The sequence below is a fragment of the Salmo salar genome, unplaced genomic scaffold (genome assembly GCF_965601325.2).
Source record: "Salmo salar unplaced genomic scaffold, fSalSal1 ptg000117l, whole genome shotgun sequence".
NCBI classification, from domain to species: Eukaryota; Metazoa; Chordata; class Actinopteri; order Salmoniformes; family Salmonidae; genus Salmo; species Salmo salar.
In genome coordinates, this window is record NW_027675317.1 from 618540 (window position 1) to 642103 (window position 23564).

Consider the following 23564-nt stretch of genomic DNA (forward strand, 5'->3'; position numbering starts at 1 on the left):
AGTTATGGGTCCTACAGTAGGTCTATGTTATTGTTAGGTGAAGTTATGGGTCCAACAGTAGGTCTATATTTGTTGTTAGGTGAAGTTATGGGCCAATTTGGCAAACAGTGTACAAACCCTCATTGTCAGGCTGATGGAAAAGCCAAAGAGCATTTTACTGGTTGAAGTGTTTTTTAAGTACAAAGCGGTTGATTTGCGATGACGACACAAACATATTAAGCAGGAGATTCAAGCGAGCCTGACAATTATAATCCAAAGTAGTGTGAAATGAACTCATAAGCAACCTGGTAATGGAGGTTACTCCCCTGAGCAAAAATCTTTTCTCACCAGCAAACATAGAAAAGGGCCTCCAATCTTAGATGTTACTACTAATGTGAAAACAAGACAAAATATGACTATTGTTGCTCATTTTAAGACAAATGTCAAGTAATCATTACATTCATTACAGATGTCAATTGTTGTACAACATCATGGCTACGCTGTTGGCATGACCTTTTACAGTGGATTTCTGCTGTTGTGGGCCTTTAACCATCTGTATGACTTTGTCATTCACACAGGAGAGAGACGGGACTATCGTGGATCCTCTGGGGAGCCTCAACAACCTCATGATGCTGATGAGGCAGAGAAGAGTCTCTCCAGATCAGAACTCCTCAAGAAACACCAGCAGAGACCCACAGGGAAGATAATTAACCTCTCTGACTGTGGGAAGAGATTCACCTCATCAGGCATTAAAATTCATCGGAGAAGCCACACAGTAGAGAAAGCTTATTGCTGTACTCAATGTGGGAAGAGTTTTGATACATCTAGCCATCTTATTGTACACCAAAGAACACGCACAGGAGAGAAATCTTATAGCTGTGATGAATGTGGGAAGAGTTTTACTCATCGAAGCAGCCTGATATCACACCAGAGAATACACACAGGAGAGAAACTTTCTAGCTGTGATGAATGTGGGAAGAGTTTTACTCGTTCAACCAGCCTGAAATTACACCAGAGAACACACACAGGAGAGAAACCTTTTAGCTGTGATCAATGTGGGAAGAGTTTTACTCAACTAGGCAACCTGATAACACACCAGAGAACACACACAGGAGAGAAACCATATAGCTGTGATGAATGTGGGAAGAGTTTTACTCAATCAACCAGCCTGAAATTCCACCAGAGAAAACACACAGGAGAGAAACCTTTTAGCTGTGATCAATGTGGGAAGAGTTTTACTCATCGAAGCAGCCTGATATCACACCAGAGAATACACACAGGAGAGAAACCGTATATCTGTGATGAGTGTGGGAAGAGTTTTACTTGCTTGCGCAATCTGACTCTTCACCAGAGAACACACACAGGAGAGAAACCCTATAGCTGTACTCGATGTGGGAAGTTTTTTTTAAAATCTAACCATCTGACGATACACCAAAGAAGACACACAGGAGAGAAACCCTATAGCTGTACTCAATGTGGGAAGAGTTTTGTTCAATCTGGAGAACTGAAGATGCACCAGAGAAGACACACAGGAGAGAAACCCTATAGCTGTACTCGATGTGGCAAGAGTTTTGTTCAATCTGGCAAACTGAAGATACACCAAAGAACACACACGGGAGAAAAACCTTATAGCTGTGGTCAATGTGGGAAGAGGTTTGCTGCATCTAGCACTCTGACTCAACACCAGAGAACACACACAGGAGAGAAACCTTATAGCTGTGATCAATGTGGGAAGAGTTTTACTACATCTAGCACTCTGACTCTACACCAGAGAACACACACAGGAGAGAAACCTTATAGCTGTGATCAATGTAACAAGAGATACTCCGATAAAAGACATCTGATCAAACATCAGAAAATACATGAAGGAGTTGTTTCATGATATCAATGAATTAATGTCACAATGTGGAATGTTTTAACATTGTAGTAGGAGTATTTTAATGATGTCACAATGTAGAACCCTAAACGTTTGTCCCCTGTTCTATTGATTTCAACATGATATGGATATTAGCCTCAGGGGGAAAATCCAGGCTCTGAAATGGAAGAGTTACTATTTATGTGATTTAACTAAAAGTGACTAACACAAAAAGAGCTGTGTTACATTTACCATGTTGGTGACCCACTGGAATCAAAATGCACCACTTCAAAATGTAGCTAGCTGTTTTCTACAAGTTGTCCTCTAACCAGTGATGTACACATTATTCCCAGATTCTGTGTGGTTTTTGAGCTGTTAGTTTTAACAGGAGGTGCAACCTCATCTCCCTCCTCTCGCACAAATGATTTCAACATGATATCTATGAGTTATGACAAATAAGTGTTGTGTTCCTTTGTTTAGCGACCCCTACATTTAAATGCATCACTCCAAAATGTAGCTGACTGTCTTCTGCATGTTGTCCTCTAACCAGTGAGGTAAAATATATCTCCATTTCCATGTGTTTTTTTAGTTGTGTTAGTTTCAACAGCACGTACAACCTGATTTCCCCCCTAATCGATATCAGTGATTTATTGCTACTTGTGCAGTTTTATAAAGGTGCTTGTTTAAAAAAAATCCAAGTAATATGATTATTGTGGCAGATGTTTGTGTATATAGCACATTTTATGTTTAGGTTTTCAATATCACAAACTGTTTCTGCATATTGGTTATTGATTTGGACACGTTAAAACTGTGTTTTGACATTGGGGATATCCCACCTAGCAACATGTCATTGAAAAGCTGTTGAAAGTAGACTATGCAACCAAATATTTCATATTTACATTTCATGTAACATTTAGTAATGATTATTTTTAATGCAACCAACTGACATTTTTGGTACAATTATATTGACATTGTTGCCCTGCTTTTAGAATATCAGGGTTCATTCTCAGATGTGCCAAACCAAATGTACTAGAGCATGACATTTTGGACTGGGCCTGATCCAACAACATGCCTATCTAGTGAACCCTGAAAAGAGAGAGAAGCTCTGCAGTGAGGTGTGGAAAGTTACTATGGATATTGCAGTCCATGGTGAGTGTCCATGGTGAGGACATCTTGGTTTCTGATTTTCTCAAGGTGGGCTGTTTTGTGTTTTGCGTTTAGCCTGTGAGTTGTCATGGATCTTATCTTGACTGCACGTTTTTCCGTTTTGGATATGTGTTGTTTGGGCTCGTTCGAGAGTTCTAGTGGGGGGAAAAAAAATTTTTTTTCTTGTTTTTAATTGTTGACAGCCAGTAGACACCATGTTTATATTGGTGAAGGTGAAGCATTGTAGTTGATTATAATGTGAAATAAAAGTTGTTTTCTGTTGGTGGTGAGCATTCTCGTAAGGTGTTACAGTCTTTGGTTTTTCCATTTATGTTTTGAGGTTGGACTTTAGCACGTCTAGCTCGTTAGCACGTCTAGCTCGTTAGCACGTCTAGCTCGTTAGCCCGTCTAGCTCGTTAGCACGTAGGACGCACTGATTGGTGTCACCTCGTTAGTCAGTATGTGTTACACCTGTGCTGGCTTGTCCATCTCGTTAGTGGGAAGGTGTTTCACCTGAGCTGGTCCAGGTTCTATTTAAGAGTGTCTGGCCCAGTGCTCCAGTTGTCTTGATACATGTGGAGAGTCAACACCTTTAGTTGCTCCACCTTTTTGGTTTGCTTCCTGTCTTTAAGTTTGGTGTGGGTTTTTCTTCTGTTTGCCTCTTCTTGGGCAGATTTAGTGGGTCTCATGGTGGGTGTCTTTTATGTCCCAGTTGTTGTTACTAGTCAACTTTCAGTGGACACTGAGAGCAAAATTGCAACATTATGTTATAATACTTTTATTGCATCAAATGGTTGTTTTATGCAACAGAATAGAGGGTTCTTGGAACTATTGTGTCTGTGTGTTTTACTGAGGATGGGCCTCTGGGAGAAAACACTGACAGGAGATTTACAATGTCTTTTGGGTGATAAAACCTAAAGAGACTGCATTCCAGAGCATGAGTTAATGTTTCTGTTCTATATGGTACCAGGGAGAGATGACCCCAGGGCCAGACCCTGGTCTCTACACAAAGAGTACTGTTTTTACAGCAGATAGTCTCTGCTGAGAATTTATAAGTATCTTTCATACAAGTCTTAACCTTGTGACCCGTTCTATACATCTGTTGTTGGTCATGTAGGTTAAAAGGGGTGTGTCTTGGCTGTAAAAGACCTTTGTACTTTTGTATCGTGGCTCTCAACGAATCATCTGGGGGTGATTCGTCGACCAGCCATCATTTATCGTAGAGCACTCAATTGATTCACTTTATATGTGTACGTTGTATTGACCTGCTCCTTTATAAGTGAATAAAGATTGATTTTAAGAATAACTCTGACTTGTGTCATAAGTTTGTCTCCTCATTTGATATTAAAGAAATTAACCACCACATTTGGCGATGGGAATGTGAATCTTGACTTGGTGACCGCTCCTGACGACCTGGGTAAAGGGTGCATGAGGGATCCCTCAAACTTGGGATCTCAGGGAAACCACACAGACCATTTATGATAGTACGGTGCACCTGTAATTGTTTTAAACCTGTAATTGTTTTAAACCTGGACCCCATTTTAGAAGTATTGAAATATGTACATGTATGAGTTACATTATCCTAGCAACTAACCATGAGATAGAAATGTGAAGATATTCCTGCAGGTTAAAATATTGTTGAAAAACAACTAATTGATTAGGTATGTTTGGGAATAGCATTGTGTGACTGTGATATGAGAGTTGTGTGACTGTGGATATGAGAGTTGTGTGACTGAGTCTTAATCTGATGTTTGGATAGTAACATAGAGATCTATAGTTCCTCACAGAGATTTATAGTTCCTCCTAGAGATCTATAGTTCCTCACAGAGATCTATAGTTCCTCACAGAGATCTATAGTTCCTCCTAGAGATCTATAGTTCCTCACAGAGATCTATAGTTCCTCACAGATATCTATAGTTCCTCCTAGAGATCTATAGTTCCTCCTAGAGATCTATAGTTCCTCCTAGAGATCTATAGTTCCTCACAGAGATCTATAGTTCCTCACAGAGATCTGTAGTTCCTCCTAGAGGTCTGTAGTTCCTCACAGAGATCTGTAGTTCCTCCTAGAGGTCTGTAGTTCCTCACAGAGATCTATAGTTCCTCACAGAGATCTATAGTTCCTCCTAGAGATCTATAGTTCCTCCTAGAGATCTATAGTTCCTCCTAGAGATCTATAGTTCCTCCTAGAGATCTATAGTTCCTCCTAGAGATCTATAGTTCCTCACAGAGATCTATAGTTCCTCACAGAGATCTATAGTTCCTCACAGAGGTCTGTAGTTCCTCACAGAGATCTGTTGTTCATCCTAGATGTCTGTAGTTCCTCACAGAGATCTATAGTTCCTCCTAGAGGTCTATAGTTCCTCCTAGAGGTCTATAGTTCCTCCTAGAGGTCTATAGTTCCTCCTAGAGATCTATAGTTCCTCACAGAGATCTATAGTTCCTCCTAGAGATCTATAGTTCCTCTCAGAGATCTATAGTTCCTCTCAGAGATCTATAGTTCCTCACAGAGATCTATAGTTCCTCACAGAGGTCTGTAGTTCCTCACAGAGATCTGTAGTTCCTCCTAGAGGTCTATAGTTCCTCACAGAGGTCTGTAGTTCCTCACAGAGATCTATAGTTCCTCCTAGAGATCTATAGTTCCTCCTAGAGGTCTATAGTTCCTCCTAGAGGTCTATAGTTCCTCCTAGAGATCTATAGTTCCTCACAGAGATCTATAGTTCCTCCTAGAGATCTATAGTTCCTCCTAGAGGTCTATAGTTCCTCCTAGAGGTCTATAGTTCCTCACAGAGATCTATAGTTCCTCTCAGAGATCTATAGAAACTTCCGGGTTTGGAGCGAGTAGTCGTGCTGCACTTCGCTCCGCAGGTAATATTACATTTCACTACATTACAACGGTTTGATTTGTTTGATCTGAGCAATTTTAGCTAGCTACATAGCTGTCTTTGCTGTCGTTGTATCAAAGATAGTGGTGTAGTTTAGAGAAATTATCGAGGTTAGCTAGCCAGCTATTTTCGTCCGCCGCGACACCGTTTTCCAAACCTAGTCATCACCACAGCCACTGCTAGCTAGCCTACATTACCAACAGCAGCACTGTAGCACTGTAGAAACTAAATACATTACAACGGAACGATTTGATTAGTGTAGTGTTAGCTAGCTACATAGTTGTCTTTGCTGTCTTTGTATCAAAGATAATTGTGTAGTTTACCGCCAACTTTAGAGAAATTATCGAGGTTAGCTAGCCAGCTCGCAGCGGCGCCGTTTTCCTAACAGTCAACTCCACAGCCACCGCTAGTTAGCCAACTTTACCAATAGCAGCACTGTAGCACTGCAGAAAGTAATACATTACAACGGAACGATTTGATTAGTGTAGTGTTAGCTAGCTACATAGCTGTCTTTGCTGTCTTTGTGTAGTTTAGAGTAATTTTCGAGGTTAGCTAGCCAGCTATTTTCGTCCGCCGCGACGCTGTTTTCTAAACCTAGTCAAACTTAGTCAACACCACTGCTAGCTAGCCAACTTTACCGACTAGCAGCACTGTAGAAACTCAATACATTACAAAGGAACGTCTTGATTAGTGTTACATTAGCTAGCTACATAGTTGCCTTTGTATCATGATAAAGGTGTAGTACAGATAAACTATCGAGGTTACCTAGTCCCTGTGCGCACAACCCACATGGAGTTCCAGGTCTCCGGCAGCCTCTGGAACTGCCGGTCTGTGGCCAACAAGGCAGAGTTCATCTCAGCCTATGCTACGCTCCAGTCCCTCGACTTCTTGGCGCTGACGGAAACATGGATTACCACAGAAAACACTGCTACTCCTACTGCTCTCTCCTCGTCTGACCACGTGTTCTCGCATACCCCGAGAGCATCTGGCCAGCGGGGGGTGGCACTGGAATCCTCATCTCTCCCAAGTGGACATTCTCTCTTTCTCCCCTGACCCATCTGTCTATCTCCTCCTTTGAATTCCATGCTGTCACAGTCACTAGCCCATTCAAGCTTAACATCCTTATCATTTATTGCCCTCCAGGTTCCCTTGGAGAGTTCATCAATGAGCTTGACGCCTTGATAAGTTCCTTTCCTGAGGATGGCTCACCCCTCACAGTTATGGGTGACTTTAACCTCCCCATGTCAACCTTTGACTCATTCCTCTCTGCCTCCTTCTTTCCACTCCTCTCCTCTTTTGACCTCACCCTCTCACCCTCTCACCCTCCCCCCTACTCACAAGGCAGGCAATACGCTTGACCTCATCTTTACTAGATGCTGTTCTTCCACTAATCTCATTGCAACTCCCCTCCAAGTCTCCGACCACTACCTTGTATCCTTTTCCCTCTCGCTCTCCTCCAACACTTCTCACTCTGCCCCTACTCGGGTGGTATTGCGCCGTCGCAACCTTCGCTCTCTCTCTCCCGCTACTCTCTCCTCTTCCATCCTATCATCTCTTCCCTCTGCTCAATCCTTCTCCAACCTATCTCCTGATTCTGCCTACTCAACCCTCCTCTCCTCCCTTTCTGCATCCTTTGACTCTCTATGTCCCCTATCCTCCCGGCCGGCTCGGTCCTCCCCTCCTGCTCCGTGGCTCGACGACTCAGTGCGAGCTCACAGAACAGGGCTCCGGGCAGCCGAGCGGAAATGGAGGAAAACTAGCCTCCCTGCGGACCTGGCATCCTTTCACTCCCTCCTCTCTACATTTTCTTCCTCTGTTTCTGCTGCTAAAGCCAATTTCTACCACTCTAAATTCCAAGCATCTGCCTCTAACCCGAGGAAGCTCTTTGCTACCTTCTCCTCCCTCCTGAATCCTCCTCCCCCCTCCCCCCTCCTCCTTCTCTGCGGATGACTTCGTCAACCATTTTGAAAAGAAGGTTGACGACATCCGCTCCTCGTTTGTTAAGTCAAACGACACCGCTGGTCCTGCTCACATTGCCCTACCCTATGCTTTGACCTCTTTCTCCCCTCTCTCTCCAGATGAAATCTTGCGACTTGTGACGGCCGGCCGCCCAACAACCTGCCCGCTTGACCCTCCTCCAGACCATTTCCGGAGACCTTCTCCCTTACCTCACCTCGTTCATCAACTCATCCTTGACCACTGGATATGTCCCTTCCATCCTCAAGAGAGCGAGAGTTGCACCCCTTCTCAAAAAACCTACACTCGATCCCTCCGATGTCAACAACTACAGACCAGTATCCCTTCTTTCTTTCTTTCCTCTCCAAAACTCTTGAGCGTGCCGTCCTTGGCCAGCTCTCTTGCTATCTCTTTCAGAATGACCTTCTTGATCCAAATCAGTCAGGTTTCAAGTCTGGTCATTCAACTGAGACTGCTCTTCTCTGTGTCACGGAGGCTCTCCGCACTGCTAAAGCTAACTCTCTCTCCTCTGCTCTCATCCTTTTAGACCTATCTGCTGCCTTTGATACTGTGAACCACCAGATCCTCCTCTCCACCCTCTCCGAGTTGGGCATCTCCGGCGCGGACCACTCTTGGATTGCGTCCTACCTGACAGGTCGCTCCTACCAGGTGGCGTGGCGAGAATCTGTCTCCGCACCACGTGCTCTCACCACTGGTGTCCCCCAGGGCTCAGTTCTCGGCCCTCTCCTATTCTCGCTATACACCAAGTCACTTGGCTCTGTCATATCCTCACATAGTCTCTCCTATCATTGCTATGCAGACAACACACAATTAATCTTCTCCTTTCCCCCTTCTGATAACCAGGTGGCGAATCGCATCTCTGCATGTCTGGCAGACAAATCAGTGTGGATGACGGATCACCACCTCAAGCTGAACCTCGGCAAGACGGAGCTGCTTTTCCTCCCGGGGAAGGACTGCCCGTTCCATGATCTCGCCATCACGGTTGACACCTCCATTGTGTCCTCCTCCCAGAGTGCTAAGAACCTTGGCGTGACCCTGGACAACACCCTGTCGTTCTTCGCTAACATCAAGGCGGTGACCCGATCCTGTAGGTTCATGCTCTACAACATTCGCAGAGTACGACCCTGCCTCACACAGGAAGCGGCGCAGGTCCTAATCCAGGCACTTGTCATCTCCCGTCTGGATTACTGCAACTCCCTGTTGGCTGGGCTCCCTGCCTGTGCCATTAAACCCCTACAACTCATCCAGAACTCCGCATCCCGTCTGGTGTTCAACCTCCCCAAGTTCTCTCACGTCACCCCGCTCCTCCGCTCACTCCACTGGCTTCCAGTTGAAGCTCGCATCCACTACAAGACCATGGTGCTTGCCTACGGAGCTGTGAGGGGAACGGCACCTCCGTACCTTAAGGCTCTGATCAGTCCCTACACCCTAACGAGGGCACTGCGTTCATCCACCTCTGGCCTGCTGGCCCCCTACCTCTGCGGAAGCACAGTTCCCGCTCAGCCCAGTCAAAACTGTTCGCTGCTCTGGCACCCCAATGGTGGAACAAGCTCCCTCACGACGCCAGGACAGCGGAGTCAATCACCACCTTCCGGAGACACCTGAAACCCCACCTCTTTAAGGAATACCTAGGATAGGATAAAGTAATCCTTCTAACCCCCCCCCCCCCCCTTAAAAGATTTAGATGCACTATTGTAAAGTGGTTGTTCCACTGGATATCATAAGGTGAATGCACCAATTTGTAAGTCGCTCTGGATAAGAGCATCTGCTAAATGACTTAAATGTAAATGTATAGTTCCTCTCAGAGATCTATAGTTCCTCACAGAGATCTGTATCAAATACAATTTATTTATATAGCCCTTCTTACATCAGCTGATATCTCAAAGTGCTGTACAGAAACCCAGCCTAAAACCCCAAACAGCAAGCAATGCAGGTGTAGAAGCACGGTGGCTAGGAAAAACTCCCTAGAAAGGCCAAAACCCAGAAAGAAACCTAGAGAGGAACCAGGCTATGAGGGGTGGCCAGTCCTCTTCTGGCTGTGCCGGGGTGGAGATTATAACAGAACATGGCCAAGATGTTCAAATGTTCATAAATGACCAGCATGGTCAAATAATAATAATCATAGTAGTTGTCAAGGGTGCAACAAGTCAGCAACTCAAGAGTAAGTGTTATATATTATATGCAACATTTTGCTGCGTGGCAATACTGTGTTGGGATTCTGAAGGGCATTTATACAAAAGAGGTAGTCTAGACACTGTATTAATACCATTATGCATTTGAATCCCATCTAGAGCTACCATCTAAGATATTAATTTCCCTCCACAAGGGGGCGGACATGTAACGTTTCCAAAATGGGATAGTATTGTACATGTAACGTTTCCAAAATGGGATAGTATTGTCTATGTAACGTTTCCAAAATGGGATAGTATTGTACATGTAACGTTTCCAAAATGGGATAGTATTGTACATGTAACGTTTCCTAAATGGGATAGTATTGTACATGTAACGTTTCCAAAATGGGATAGTATTGTACATGTAACGTTTCCAAAATGGGATAGTATTATCCATGTAACGTTTCCAAAATGAGATAGTATTGTACATGTAACGTTTCCAAAATGGGATACTATTGTCCATGTAACGTGTCCAAAATGGGATAGTATTGTACATGTAACGTTCTGCCCCCTTGTGAGTTAATAGTATTGCATGCTGTAGCAGGCTATATAAAGAGGAAGACCTCTATTGACGATTCAGTTCGTTGTAACATCTGGTCTGGACAGGTCACCGTCCTTAGTTAGTTAGTTAACGAAGCTAACGTTAGTAGAAGCTGCTGCAGCTCCAATACAGTATGAGTTGAGACGGTGAACTGATGTTGAATTACACCTCTGTTGCTAGGCAGAACTTTAGTCACATGAGTTCTTCCTCACTTGACCTGACCTGACCTCAGCCTAAATTCCTCACTCCTCCCCACCTCACGGCTGTCCTGTTGACTTGTTCCAGACTGTGGCCCTTCTCCTCCCCACCTCACGGCTGTCCTGTTGACTTGTTCCAGACTGTGGTCCTTCTCCTCCCCACCTCACGGCTGTCCTGATGACTTGTTCCAGACTGTGGCCCTTCTCCTCCCCACCTCACAGCTGTCCTGATGACTTGTTCCAGACTGTGGCCCTTCTCCTCCCCACCTCACGGCTGTCCTGTTGACTTGTTCCAGACTGTGGTCCTTCTCCTCCCCACCTCACGGCTGTCCTGTTGACTTGTTCCAGACTGTGGTCCTTCTCCTCCCCACCTCACAGCTGTCCTGTTGACTTGTACCAGACTGTGGCCCTTCTCCTCCCCACCTCACGGCTGTCCTGATGACTTGTTCCAGACTGTGGCCCTTCTCCTCCCCACCTCACAGCTGTCCTGTTGACTTGTTCCAGACTGTGGTCCTTCTCCTCCCCACCTCACGGCTGTCCTGTTGACTTGTTCTAGACTGTGGCCCTTCTCCTCCCCACCTCACGGCTGTCCTGTTGACTTGTACCAGACTGTGGCCCTTCTCCTCCCCACCTCACGGCTGTCCTGTTGACTTGTTCCAGACTGTGGTCCTTCTCCTCCCCACCTCACGGCTGTCCTGTTGACTTGTTCCAGACTGTGGCCCTTCTCCTCCCCACCTCACAGCTGTCCTGTTGACTTGTTCCAGACTGTGGCCCTTCTCCTCCCCACCTCACGGCTGTCCTGTTGACTTGTTCCAGACTGTGGTCCTTCTCCTCCCCACCTCACGGCTGTCCTGTTGACTTGTTCCAGACTGTGGCCCTTCTTCTTCCATAGGATCCCTGACGTCTAACAATAACACATTCTGACAGAATGTAAACGTTCTACATTCCCCTCAAACATTGACATGAATAAGGATATTTCATATTTTCAAGTTCAGAACCCATCACCTGCTATGTAAAAGAGAGAAGAATGCACAATGGTCAATGCTATCTGGGATCCTTGGGACATCCCTACCCTAAACCCTAACCTTAACCCCTACCTTAACCATTTTAAATGTCAACTTCAATGGGCTAGGGACGTCCCAAGGATGTATCTCTACCTGAAAATACATGATCTAAGTGATTGATAGTTGGTATTCAGCAGTCATAAAGCCTTATTTACTTTAATAAACTACTAAAATAGTGATTTTGTCAGACAGCATAGACAGCAGCTCTAAACTTTATTGACTGACTGATCCATTCATCCTTCCATCCCTCCTCAGCCTTCCTCTCCTCTGAAGACCCAGTGAGGGTGGAGCTCAGTCAGAGAGCTGTTGAGGAACTGGTTAGGAAGACCACTTCTACAGCCAGAGAGGTGAGAGGTCACACATGGTTTAGATGGTAAATATTTATGTCCCCTTAGCGGTTCATCACGTCAGCAAAAGGGAATATGTTCCATCATCTATGTTTATTAACATTAGTGCAAATTGTCCACTGATATTGGTGTAATTTCTCACCCCTTTTGGCTGTATGAAAGTTAATTTCCCCTCAGACACACATTTGTTCTTTGTTATTATGAAGGTCATTTGTGTCAAATATACTTTTCCCCTCATTCACCCCATCTTTTTACATTGCTTATGCATATTCAGTGGCCTGACTATGTCCAGACTTTGTCAAAGGCCCATCCTGGTAGATCTGAACCTAATGCAGCTTGGAGTGATCAGATGACAGAAGTCACATTTAGGTGCCAGGTGTAACTGAGGCCATAGATGCTCCATATCCATTACATTGAGTGTTTTATATAATATGACTAAATGTGTTTCTGTGTTGCAGGGACAGTCAATAAATGGAACAGCAAGGCCACAGAACATGACATAAGCAGAGCTGTGGGAGACCACCTCAAGCCCCTGGTAGAGCCGGGGGTGGTGTTTACCGCTCCACCACGCCTTCAGCAGGCTGGAAAAGTGGGATTGATACAGTTTTTCATACTAAGGTGGACCAAGAGTCTGTTGATTGGTCAGTCATTGGGTTAATTTGTTTTACAATGTGTTCAAATCAAATCAAGCTTTATTTATACAGCACATGTCAGACATGGATGCAACACAATGGCTTCACAGGAAAAAACTATGAAAATAATCAGAAATATTTAGTACACAAATATGAGGATAAAAAACAATAACAACTGAAAGACTAATGAGCATTGTAAGGAAATGCCATTGATTAAAATATCAACAATATGATGCAACATCCAACCCAAAATATAACTTGTTTTTTAGGAGGGGCTCTGAAAGACACTATGGGGGTGTCCACTGAAAGTTGACTAGTAACAACAACTGGGACCTAAAAGACACCCACCATGAGACCCACTAAATCTGCCCAAGAAGAGGAAAACAAAAGAAAAACCCACACCAAACTTAAAGACAGGAAGTAAACCAAAAAGGTGGAGCAACTAAAGGTGTTGACTCTCCACATGTATCAAGACAACTGGAGCACTGGGCCAGACACTCTTAAATAGAACCTGGACCAGCTCAGGTGAAACACCTTCCCACTAACGAGATGGACAAGCCAGCACAGGTGTAACACATACTGACTAACGAGGTGACACCAATCAGTGCGTCCTACGTGCTAACGAGCTATACGTGCTAACGAGCTAGACGTGCTAACGAGCTAGACGTGCTAAAGTCCAACCTCAAAACATAAATGGAAAAACCAAAGCCTGTAACACCTTCCCCCTTAAGACAACAAATATATCCTATATTTTTGTTGGACAAGTTTGCTCACCACCAACAGAAAACAACTTCCATTTCACATTATAATCAACTACAATGCTTCACCTTCACCAATATAAACATGGTGTCTACTGGCTGTCAACAATTATAAACAAGAAAAAACATCTCTAAATAATACATTTTGGGGGGAAAACTCACTAGCTTCTAGAACTCTCGTCCCCTTGGAAGGAGCCCAAACAAAACTCATCTCCTATATTGGATCGGGGCCCAGTCCCCAATGTCATGCTCTAGTACAACAGCTTTTCAATGACATTGTGCTAGGTGGGATATCCCCAATGTCACAGTTTTAACGTGTCCAAATCAATAACTAATATGCAGAAACAGTTTGGGATAAATTGAAAACCTAAACATAACATGTGGTATTTACACACAAACATCTGCCACAATAATCATATTACTTGTATTTGTTTAAACAAACACCTTATAAACTGCACAAGCACCAGAAACGCTGTTGTTTTGACAAGTAGCAATAAATCACTGATATCGATTAGGGGGGAAATCAGGTTGTACGTGCTGTTGAAACTAACACAACTAAACAAAACACATAGAAATGGAGATATATTCTACCTCACTGATTAGAGGACAACCTGCAGAAGACAGTCAGCTACATTTGGGAGTGATGCATTTAAATGTAGGGGTCACTAAACAAAGGAACACAACACTTATTTGTCATAACTCATCGATATCATGTTGAAATCATTTGGGTGAGAGGAGGGAGATGAGGTTGCACATCCTGTTAAACTAACAGCTGAAAAACCACATGGAATCTGAGAATAATGTGTACATCCCTGGTTAGAGGACAATTTGTAGAAAACAGCTCGCTACATTTTGAAGTGTTGCATTTTGATTCCAGTGGGTCACCAACGTGGTAAGTGTAACACAACTCTTTTTGTGTTAGTCACTTTTTGTTAAATCTCATAAATAGTAACTCTTCCAATTCAGAGCCTGGATTTTCCCCCTGAGGTTAATATCCATATCATGTTGAAATCAATAGAACAGGGGACAAACGTTTAGGGTTCTACATTGTGACATCATTAAAATACTCCTACTACAATGTTAAAACATTCTACATTGTGACATTATTTCATTGATATCATGAAATAACTCCATGTATTTTCTGATGTTTGATCAGAGAGGTTTTATCAAAGTATCTCTTGTCACACTGATCACAGCTATAAGATTTCTCTCCTGTGTGTGTTCTCTTGTGTGATTTCAGGCCAACTGACTGAGTAAAACTCTTCCCACATTGACCACAGCTATAAGGTTTCTCTCCTGTGTGTGTTCTCTGGTGTAATGTCAGCTGGCCAGATTGAACAAAACTCTTCCCACATTGAGTACAGCTATAAGGTTTCTCTCCTGTGTGTCTTATCTGGTGCACTCTCAGATCTGTAGATTGAACAAAACTCTTCCCACATTGAGTACAGCTATAAGATTTCTCTCCTGTGTGTGTTCTCTGGTGCGATGTCAGATTGAACAAAACTCTTCCCACATTGACCACAGCCATAAGATTTCTCTCCTGTGTGTATTCTCTGGTGCGATGTCAGCTGGCCAGATTGAACAAAACTCTTCCCACATTCAGTACAGCTATAAGATTTCTCTCCTGTGTGTGTTCTCTGATGAATTTTAATGCCTGATGAGGTGAATCTCTTCCCACAGTCAGAGCAGCAGTGAGTTCTCTTCCCTGTGGGTCTCTGCTGGTGTTTCTTGAGGAGTTCTGATCTGGAGAGACTCTTCTCTGCCTCTTCAGCATCATGAGGTTGTTGAGGTTCCTCAGAGGATCCACGACTGTCCCGCCTCTCTCCTGTGTGAACAACAAAGTCAGACAGATGGTTAAAGGCCCACAACAGCGGTAATCCACTGTAAAAGGTGATGCCAACAGCGGAGCCATGATGTTGGACAACAATTGACATCTGTTAAATTATTTGACCATTAAGACAGTCAACTTAGCAACAATCATATTTTGTCTTGTTTTCACATTAGTAGTAACTAGAAATAAGTTATTAATGTTGTTGAAACTCTAAGCAGTGTGCAAGACGACTTTTGGTCTCCAATATAGGCCCCTTTCTGTGTTTGCTAAAATTGCAGCACGAGGGCAATGCGCACACAATTTGATTGCAGAAACACCTCCCTGCTAATGAGGAAACCACTGGTTATGGATGTAGTATATCTGGTAATGAGGAAACCACTAGTTATGGATGTAGTATATATGGTAATGAGGAAACCGCTAGTTATGGATGTAGTATATCTGGTAATGAGGAAACCACTAGTTATGGATGTAGTATATCTGGTAATGAGGAAACCGCTAGTTATGGATGTAGTATATCTGGTAATGAGGAAACCACTAGTTATGGATGTAGTATATCTGCTAATGAGGAAACCACTAGTTATGGATGTAGTATATCTGGTAATGAGGAAACCACTGGTTATGGATGTAGTATATCTGGTAATGAGGAAACCACTAGTTATGGATGTAGTATATCTGGTAATGAGGAAACCACTAGTTATGGATGTAGTATATCTGGTAATGAGGAAACCACTAGTTATGGATGTAGTATATCTGGTAATGAGGAAACCACTAGTTATGGATGTAGTATATCTGGTAATGAGGAAACCACTAGTTATGGATGTAGTATATCTGCCTGGAGCAAAAATGGTGAGCGAAGATTATCGTTTTTCACAATATATTCTGAATATTACAGCGCACTATCAGGACAAGATCAGGAGTGCTACTCAAGGAAACTCACATTAAGCTCTGTGTCTATTCACTAATTCACCACCGTGGGGGAAAACTCAGGGGAGTTCTCATAGGCTGACAGCAAAAATAGCCTCCATTTACAGGTTGATTATGAGTGCATTTCACATTACTTTTAGATTATAATTGTAGGGCTTGTTTGAACCTCCTGCTTAATATGTTTGTGTTATTGTCGCAAATCAACTGCTTTATACTTAAAAAACACTTCAACCAGTAAAATGCTCTTTGGCTTTTCCATCAGCCTGACAATGAGGGTTTGTACACTAAGTGTTTAACAAATTGGCCCATAACTTCACCTAACAATAACATAGACCTACTGTAGGACCCATAACTTCACCTAACAATAACATAGACCTACTGTAGGACCCATAACTTTATCTAACAACAACATGGACCTACTGTAGGACCCATAACTTTATCTAACAACAACATAGACGTAGGACTATAAATCATTTAATATTTCAGGTGAAACATGGAAACTAACATGTCTTTGTCATGACATTTCATAACCTGATCACCAGATAATTTTGTGAATAATCCCACTAGGCTACTCTGTAATGTGTTGTCATTCTAAATGTCCTGAATAAAGGAAAATAGCTCTGTGTGTTGTACAATAGCCTATCCATCATGGAACAGTTCTCTACACATTATGAGCTAAGTATCTCTGTGTCCAGACAGACTAACGAGACCCCACTGTAAATCAAGCAGACAATAACACATTATAAACATCAATTTGTTAGGGATGTTGGATCCAACGTGGAGCACGGCATAACTGTCTTTACCAGAGTAATGAATGAAGAAGCACTTTGGTTGTTGTTGCATGTCGTGATGTTTGTCATGTGACTGTCATTCAGAAAATGATTTCCTGGATCAGCTGATAGTTGAACATGTGACTGTAACTAACCAGCTACAGTATTAAGAATTATGTGTAATTATTGAAGAACGACGTTAATGACAGTATCCATTTGGGTGTTGTCAATAAAGTTAAGGTGACTCGGTTAGAACCATTGGATTTAGCAAACTCTGAAATGATTTAGGATTTCTGTGCCCATGAAAACTGTTTTTCCAGCGTAACATAAGGAGACACTAAATGTTAAGTAGGTAGAGAGCATTTCAGAGATCTGAATACAAAAAACTGTCCTAACAGGACAATAACCTAAACCACAAGGCCAAATCTACACTGGAGGAGCTTACCAAGATGACATTGAATGTTCCTGAGTGGCCTAGTTACAGTTTGGACTTAAATCGTCTTGAAAGTCTATGGCAAGACTTGAAAACGGCTTTCTAGCAATGATCAACAACCAACTTGACAGAACAGGAAGGATTTTCAAAAGAATAATGAATATTCACATGAAGATCAGTCTCCTATTGGATGACATCACGACTTCCCATCAAGCCAACTCCTTGAAGGCCTTACTATGACATCACTCACTCCTTCTAGTTTGCAGTTGTTAAAAAAACACTATTTTGCTCAAAACATTTATTTGTTTCCTTTTAGTGTGTTTATACTTTACGATATTTATATATCACTTTTCAACAGGAAAAGTTTTTTTTTTTAAATCACTGTAGGACTTCATGGACAATTCCGACAGTACAAAAACATATTCAAGTGTAGAATGTCCTTTTAAAAATCACACATTAGTTCAACAACTGCAGAGTTTGTGCCCCTGTTTTATTAGATAGTACTCACTGTATTTACTGGTGTTAATCAGATCAATGTCCCTGTTTTATTAGATATTACTCACTGTATTTACTGGTGTTAATCAGATCAATGTCCCTGTTTTATTAGATAGTACTCACTGTATTTACTGGTGTTAATCAGATCAATGTCCCTGTTTTATTAGATAGTACTCACTGTATTTACTGGTGTTAATCAGATCAATGTCCCTGTTTTATAAGATAGTACTCACTGTATTTACTGGTGTTAATCAGATCAATGTCCCTGTTTTATAAGATAGTACACACTGTATTTACTGGTGTTAATCAGATCAATGTCCCTGTTTTATAAGATAGTACTCACTGTATTTACTGGTGTTAATCAGATCAATGTCCCTGTTTTATAAGATAGTACTCACTGTATTTACTGGTGTTAATCAGATCAATGTCCCTGTTTTATTAGATAGTACTCACTGTATTTACTGGTGTTAATCAGTTCTCCAGTCTTCTCTTCTTCGTCCTCTAATGTGACAGTAATTTCCCCCTCTTCATCCTCCACTCCAAAAACTGCATCCTCCTCTTCCTCTTCTTCTTTTACTGTAACATCCTCCTCCTCTTTCACTCTGAACGCGTCTTCCTCTTCTTTCACTGAAACGTCTTTCTCTTCTTCTTTCACGGTAACAGCCTCACCCTCTACTTCTTGTTTTACTGTGACATCCTCCTCTTCCTTCTCCTCTTTCACGACAATGTTCAGCCCCAGAGCTTCTTTCTCCGTCCAACAGACCTCCTCTTTAGCAGGAGGAGCGTAGCTTAGTGAGCGCATGGTCGGGGATGTTAGCTAGCTAGGCTAATGCTAACTTAACCAGCCAGATAGTTGACTTACAGCGTAAATATTAAATTAAATGGGGTAGCTAGTTGTTTCCACATAAGTATGTTTAAATCAGAGTGGCAAATAAACCACGAAATTGTCTAAAGAACTTGAATGTTCCGACTTTGTCGGCTAGCGAGCTACCGAGGTGGCTGCGGTTGTTGAAGAAGCGTTCCGTCCACTAGATTTTACGTCACACTAGAAACATCGCCTGAAAGACACATATCGCCATCTGCTGTCTGGAGGGAGGAAACGCAGTTGAGGAGGGAAAACTATTTTTATTCTTCATTGAATTATAATATTATAAAGCAGTTTAGGGAAACGTTTTTTTTTCCTCTCTATTAAATATGAATATTATATCAACACGTATAAAGAGCAACAAGTGTTGTTTGATTAGTTCAGTTTTTTATGAGAATTTAAAACAAACTCTACATCTACTCCACATCTGTATTTCTGACTCAGTCAAAAAACAAGATATCAAAATAAGCACCTAGTTATTAATACCCTTGATAAAGATGAGCAAAAATGTATAAAATAAATCAACTTTAACCACTACCAGGATATTTTTGCCCAAAACCTGGTTACCTCTCTGCTAGGAGGCTGAAACTTGGCCATAAGTGGGTCTTCCAGCAAAACAAAGAAACTGTAAATTGGGTACAAAATCAAAAATGTTCTATGGCCAACTCAGTCTTCGGACTTGAACTCCATTGAAAACCTGTGGTTTGAATTGAACAGGGCAGTCCATAAGACAGACTAAATAAATCAAGGACATGGAGAGATTCTATATGGAGGAATGGTCTAAGATACCACCCAATGTGTTCTCTAATCTCATTAAACATTTCAGTGTCGTTATTCTCCCAAGGGGAGGGTGCTGGAGTATTGAAAACATGGGTAGCAATAATTCAGACCCCTGCCTTTTGAGAATTACATGTTAAACTAAATCTCTTTCTCTGAGCAATTGTATTAGTATAAAATAATATAATTTCCCTTTTTTTTGGTGTAACAATACATCATGTAGATGTATATAATGAACAGACTAGGTCTATACTGCTCCTACATGGTGTAACAATACATCATGTAGATGTATATAATGAACAGACTAGGTCTATACTGCTCCTACATGGTGTAACAATACATCATGTAGATGTATATAATGAACAGACTAGGACTATACTGCTCCTACATGGTGTAACAATACATCATGTAGATGTACAGTGGGGGGAAAAAGTATTTGATCCCCTGCTGATTTTGTACATTTGCCCACTTACAAAGAAATAATCAGTCTATAATTTTAATAGTAGGTTTATTTGAGCAGTGAGAGACAGAATAACAACAAAAAAATCCAGAAAAATGCATGTCAAAAATGTTATAAAATTTTTTGCATTTTAGTGAGGGAAATAAGTATTTGACCCCCTCTCAATCAGAAAGATTTCTGGCTCCCAGGTGTCTTTTATACAGGTAACGAGCTGAGATTAGGAGCACACTCTTAAAGGGAGTGCTCCTAACTGTAGAGGGATAATTCCAGTACAGTACATGTGTAAAGGGATAATTCCAGTGCACCGGTTATTGACTGCAGACTTAAAATGCTGAAAACAGGTCCCTAGTGGAATGACAACAACATGGCTGCTTGTTAAAGAAAAGATGGAGAGAGAGACAGAGATAACCATATACATTGCACATGGACCGTAAGAAATCCTGAATGTATTGAAATGCCTGGGCTCGCATGGGATGTGTTAATTCAAAACCCATCATTTATACCTGTTAATTCATAACCCATAATTTATACCTGTTAATTCATAACTCATTCTCCTTCAGAGAGCCTATGGGAACCTTAGAAATTGTCACGTTACAGCAGAGATGCTGTATTTTCAATAGAGATGCCACAGAAGCAGAAGAATGGGCCAGACAGGGCACTTCCTGTATGGAATCTTCTCAGGTTTTGGCCTGCCATATGAGTTCTGTTATACTCACAGACACCATTCAAACAATTTTACAAACTTTGGAGTGTTTTATATCCGAATATACTGGAAAAGAGTAGTAACCAGTTTAAATCGGGTACGTTTTTTATCCGGCCGTGAAAATACTGCCTCCTAGCCCAGACAGGTTAAAGAAGAGGAGGGGCATTTGTAAGGAGTATGACATATGTTATGACCAAATGTTAGGTATAAAAGGCTGTGTACATTGTATGATATTAAGAGCTCTCTCAATAAAGAACTAACCTTTTGCTGACTTCGGGGACTTTGTCGAATTCTTCTATTAACCGGGGCCTTACAACCCCCGGGGAATTGGTCAAAGCATATAGTGAGTTTTGAGTTAATAACATTGGGATGAAAATTCTCGTGACAACTTGGTCCTTCGAGCCGGATCTCAATACCTGCCTCTGTCGTCCCAAGGAACTGCTGGAAACCGTGCACGGGTGGATCCAGGATCCGTAAGACAAAGACCTGACCTCTGAATTGAGGGTTTATTTCAGGCCAGTGGTGAACTGGTACACGACAGAGGTGGTGTGTCACGTCCTGGCCAGTATAAGGTTAATTGTTTTTGTAGTTTGGTCAGGACGTGGCAGAGGGTATTTGTTTTATGTGGTTCGGGGTGGTGTGTTTGTGTAAAGGGTGTTTGATTTAGTATTTCCGGGTTTTTGGTTGATGGTCTATGTGTTTGTATTCTATGGTTAGTCTGGTGTGTGTGTTTCTATGTTTGGTTAATTGGGGTTGGGACTCTCAGTTGAAGGCAGGTGTTGTCTATCTGCCTTTGATTGAGAGTCCCATATATGAGGGTGTGTTTGTGTGTGTGATTTGTGGGTGATTATTCTGTGTTTAGCCTTGTGCCTTACCAGACTGTTTTTGTTGATCGTTCGTTCTTTGTTATTTTGGTGTTCATTTTGTATTTATTAAAAAAACAAGATGAGCATACACATACCTGCTGCGTTTTGGTCCTCCATTTCCAACGACAAGCGTGACATGGTGACAAGATCCAACCTACATTTAATTTTTAGCTGCAAGAATAAGGTCAGTAGTCTTTATTCATGGATTTTGGGGGTAGGATCTAAACTTGCATTAGACGTATACATCGGTATAAATCTTGTGTAGGTAAGGTGATAATTACTAAAGTCCAGGAGGATTCATATTCAGTATACCGTTTAAAAAAAAGTTTATATAGAGAAAGTTCAAAAGTAACAAAGTATCTAGATAAATATAAAACGGGGGGCTGAGTATTGAACAAAATTGGGTCCGCAATGTCTCAAGGTAGTTGAGGCCATTACCAAAAGAAACTACCCCGTATCAAAATAGTCTGGGACTATTAGAGGAATATGGGAAGTAGTCTGGGACTAGTAAAAATATATGGAAAGTAGTCTGGGACTATTAGAGGAATATGGGAAGTAGTCTGGGACTAGTAAAAATATATGGGAAATAGTCTGGGACTATTCAAAATATATGGGAAATAGTCTGGGACTATTAGAGGAATATGGGAAGTAGTCTGGGACTAGTAAAAATATATGGGAAATAGTCTGGGACTATTAGAGGAATATGGGAAGTAGTCTGGGACTATTAAAAATATATGGAAAGTAGTCTGGGACTATTCAAAATATATGGAAAGTAGTCTGGGACTATTAGGGGTATATGGGAAATAGTCTGGGACTATTAGAGGAATATGGGAAGTAGTCTGGGACTATTAAAAATATATGGAAAGTAGTCTGGGACTATTCAAAATATATGGGAAATAGTCTGGGACTATTAGGGGTATATGGGAAGTCATCTGGGACTAGTAAAAGTATATGGGAAGTTGTCTGGGACAAGTTAAAATATATAGATTGTAAGATTTAAGTATAAAAACAGTAAAAGCACACACATAGATTGTGAGAATAAGCATAATAACAAGGAAGGTAATTGAATAACATGGGTGGTAAATCCTCAAAGGAGGTCCCGGAATTAACCGGGGATGAGAGGTATATGGAATCCAAGGATAAAAGGAACATTTATTTTGGCCCAAAATGGAGAAAGAAGTACGAACTTAATGGTCAAACATAGACATGAAGATAGTGAAGAGGACAGGACAGTCAAAGCCCTGAGAAGGCTGCTGGAAGAACAGCGAAAGGAGAGAGAGGAACTACTGAAGTTGAGAGAGGAGAGTACTGAGCCAGTAAGGAGAAAGAGTGAGGATAGAGAGTTCAGAAAATTAACCCAAGAATGGGAAAAAGATAGACGGGGACTAGGACATAAGTGTGGAAGACCTAAGGCCCTCAGTAGACTGGATCCCCATAATCAGAGTCAGAAGCCAGGGAGATTCAGAATGGATAGAGGAGGATGGGGAGAGTGGCCAGTACCCTATGATAGCATTGCCAAACCCACGGGCTGGGGATGATGGGGCACTGGCCACTCTGGATGTATACAGGGCATGGACACAGAGAGATGTGGTCCGAGCCGTAGAGGGTGTAGTGCATCCTAAGACAGGTATAGAAGGGTTCAGAAGAGATCTGGAAGGTCTAGCAGCCAGCTTTAAGCTAGACACAGGGGAGATTGAGAGAGCAGTAAGACAGCTGGTGGGGAAGGACTGGGCAGCAGTCCGGGGACAGTGGGTACCTGGACATAATGATTTGGTGGTATTGCCCTGGGCAGCAGATGGGCCATATGCCGACAAAATAGCACAGCTGTGTAATAATCTGAGGGAACACTATCACCGACATGCCGATTTTTCCAAGGTCCACGAATGTAAGC

At 42.2% G+C, this 23564-nt stretch overlaps 2 protein-coding genes across 2 annotated transcripts; one reads left to right on the plus strand and one right to left on the minus strand.

Moving 5' to 3' along the window:
* Positions 1-487: 487 nt before the first annotated feature.
* On the plus strand, positions 488-1991 carry LOC145865993 (uncharacterized). Its single transcript, XM_082970878.1, has one exon. It carries the CDS (start codon positions 488-490, stop codon positions 1859-1861), a length of 1374 nt encoding a protein of 457 aa, XP_082827004.1. The 3' UTR covers positions 1862-1991.
* Positions 1992-12107: 10116 nt separating this feature from the next.
* Positions 12108-19018, minus strand: LOC145865994 (uncharacterized). Its single transcript, XM_082970879.1, has 3 exons — positions 18456-19018; positions 15069-15374; positions 12108-12145 (listed from the first exon to the last, which is right to left on the minus strand). Exons 1-3 carry the CDS (start codon positions 18802-18804, stop codon positions 12108-12110), a joined length of 693 nt encoding a protein of 230 aa, XP_082827005.1. The 5' UTR covers positions 18805-19018.
* Between the last annotated feature and the right edge of the window lie 4546 nt (positions 19019-23564).

Coding starts and splice junctions, on each gene's coding strand:
- LOC145865994 (XM_082970879.1), bottom strand. CDS start 18,804: ATGCGCTCACTAAGCTACGCTCCTCCTGCTAAAGAGGAGGTCTGTTGG. Junction 15,375..18,455: donor GATTAACACCAGTAAATACA/GTGAGTACTATC, acceptor TTGTTCACACAG/GAGAGAGGCGGGACAGTCGT. Junction 12,146..15,068: donor AGAGAAATCTTATGGCTGTG/GTCAATGTGGGA, acceptor CTCTGGCTGTAG/AAGTGGTCTTCCTAACCAGT.
- LOC145865993 (XM_082970878.1), top strand. CDS start 488: ATGACCTTTTACAGTGGATTTCTGCTGTTGTGGGCCTTTAACCATCTG.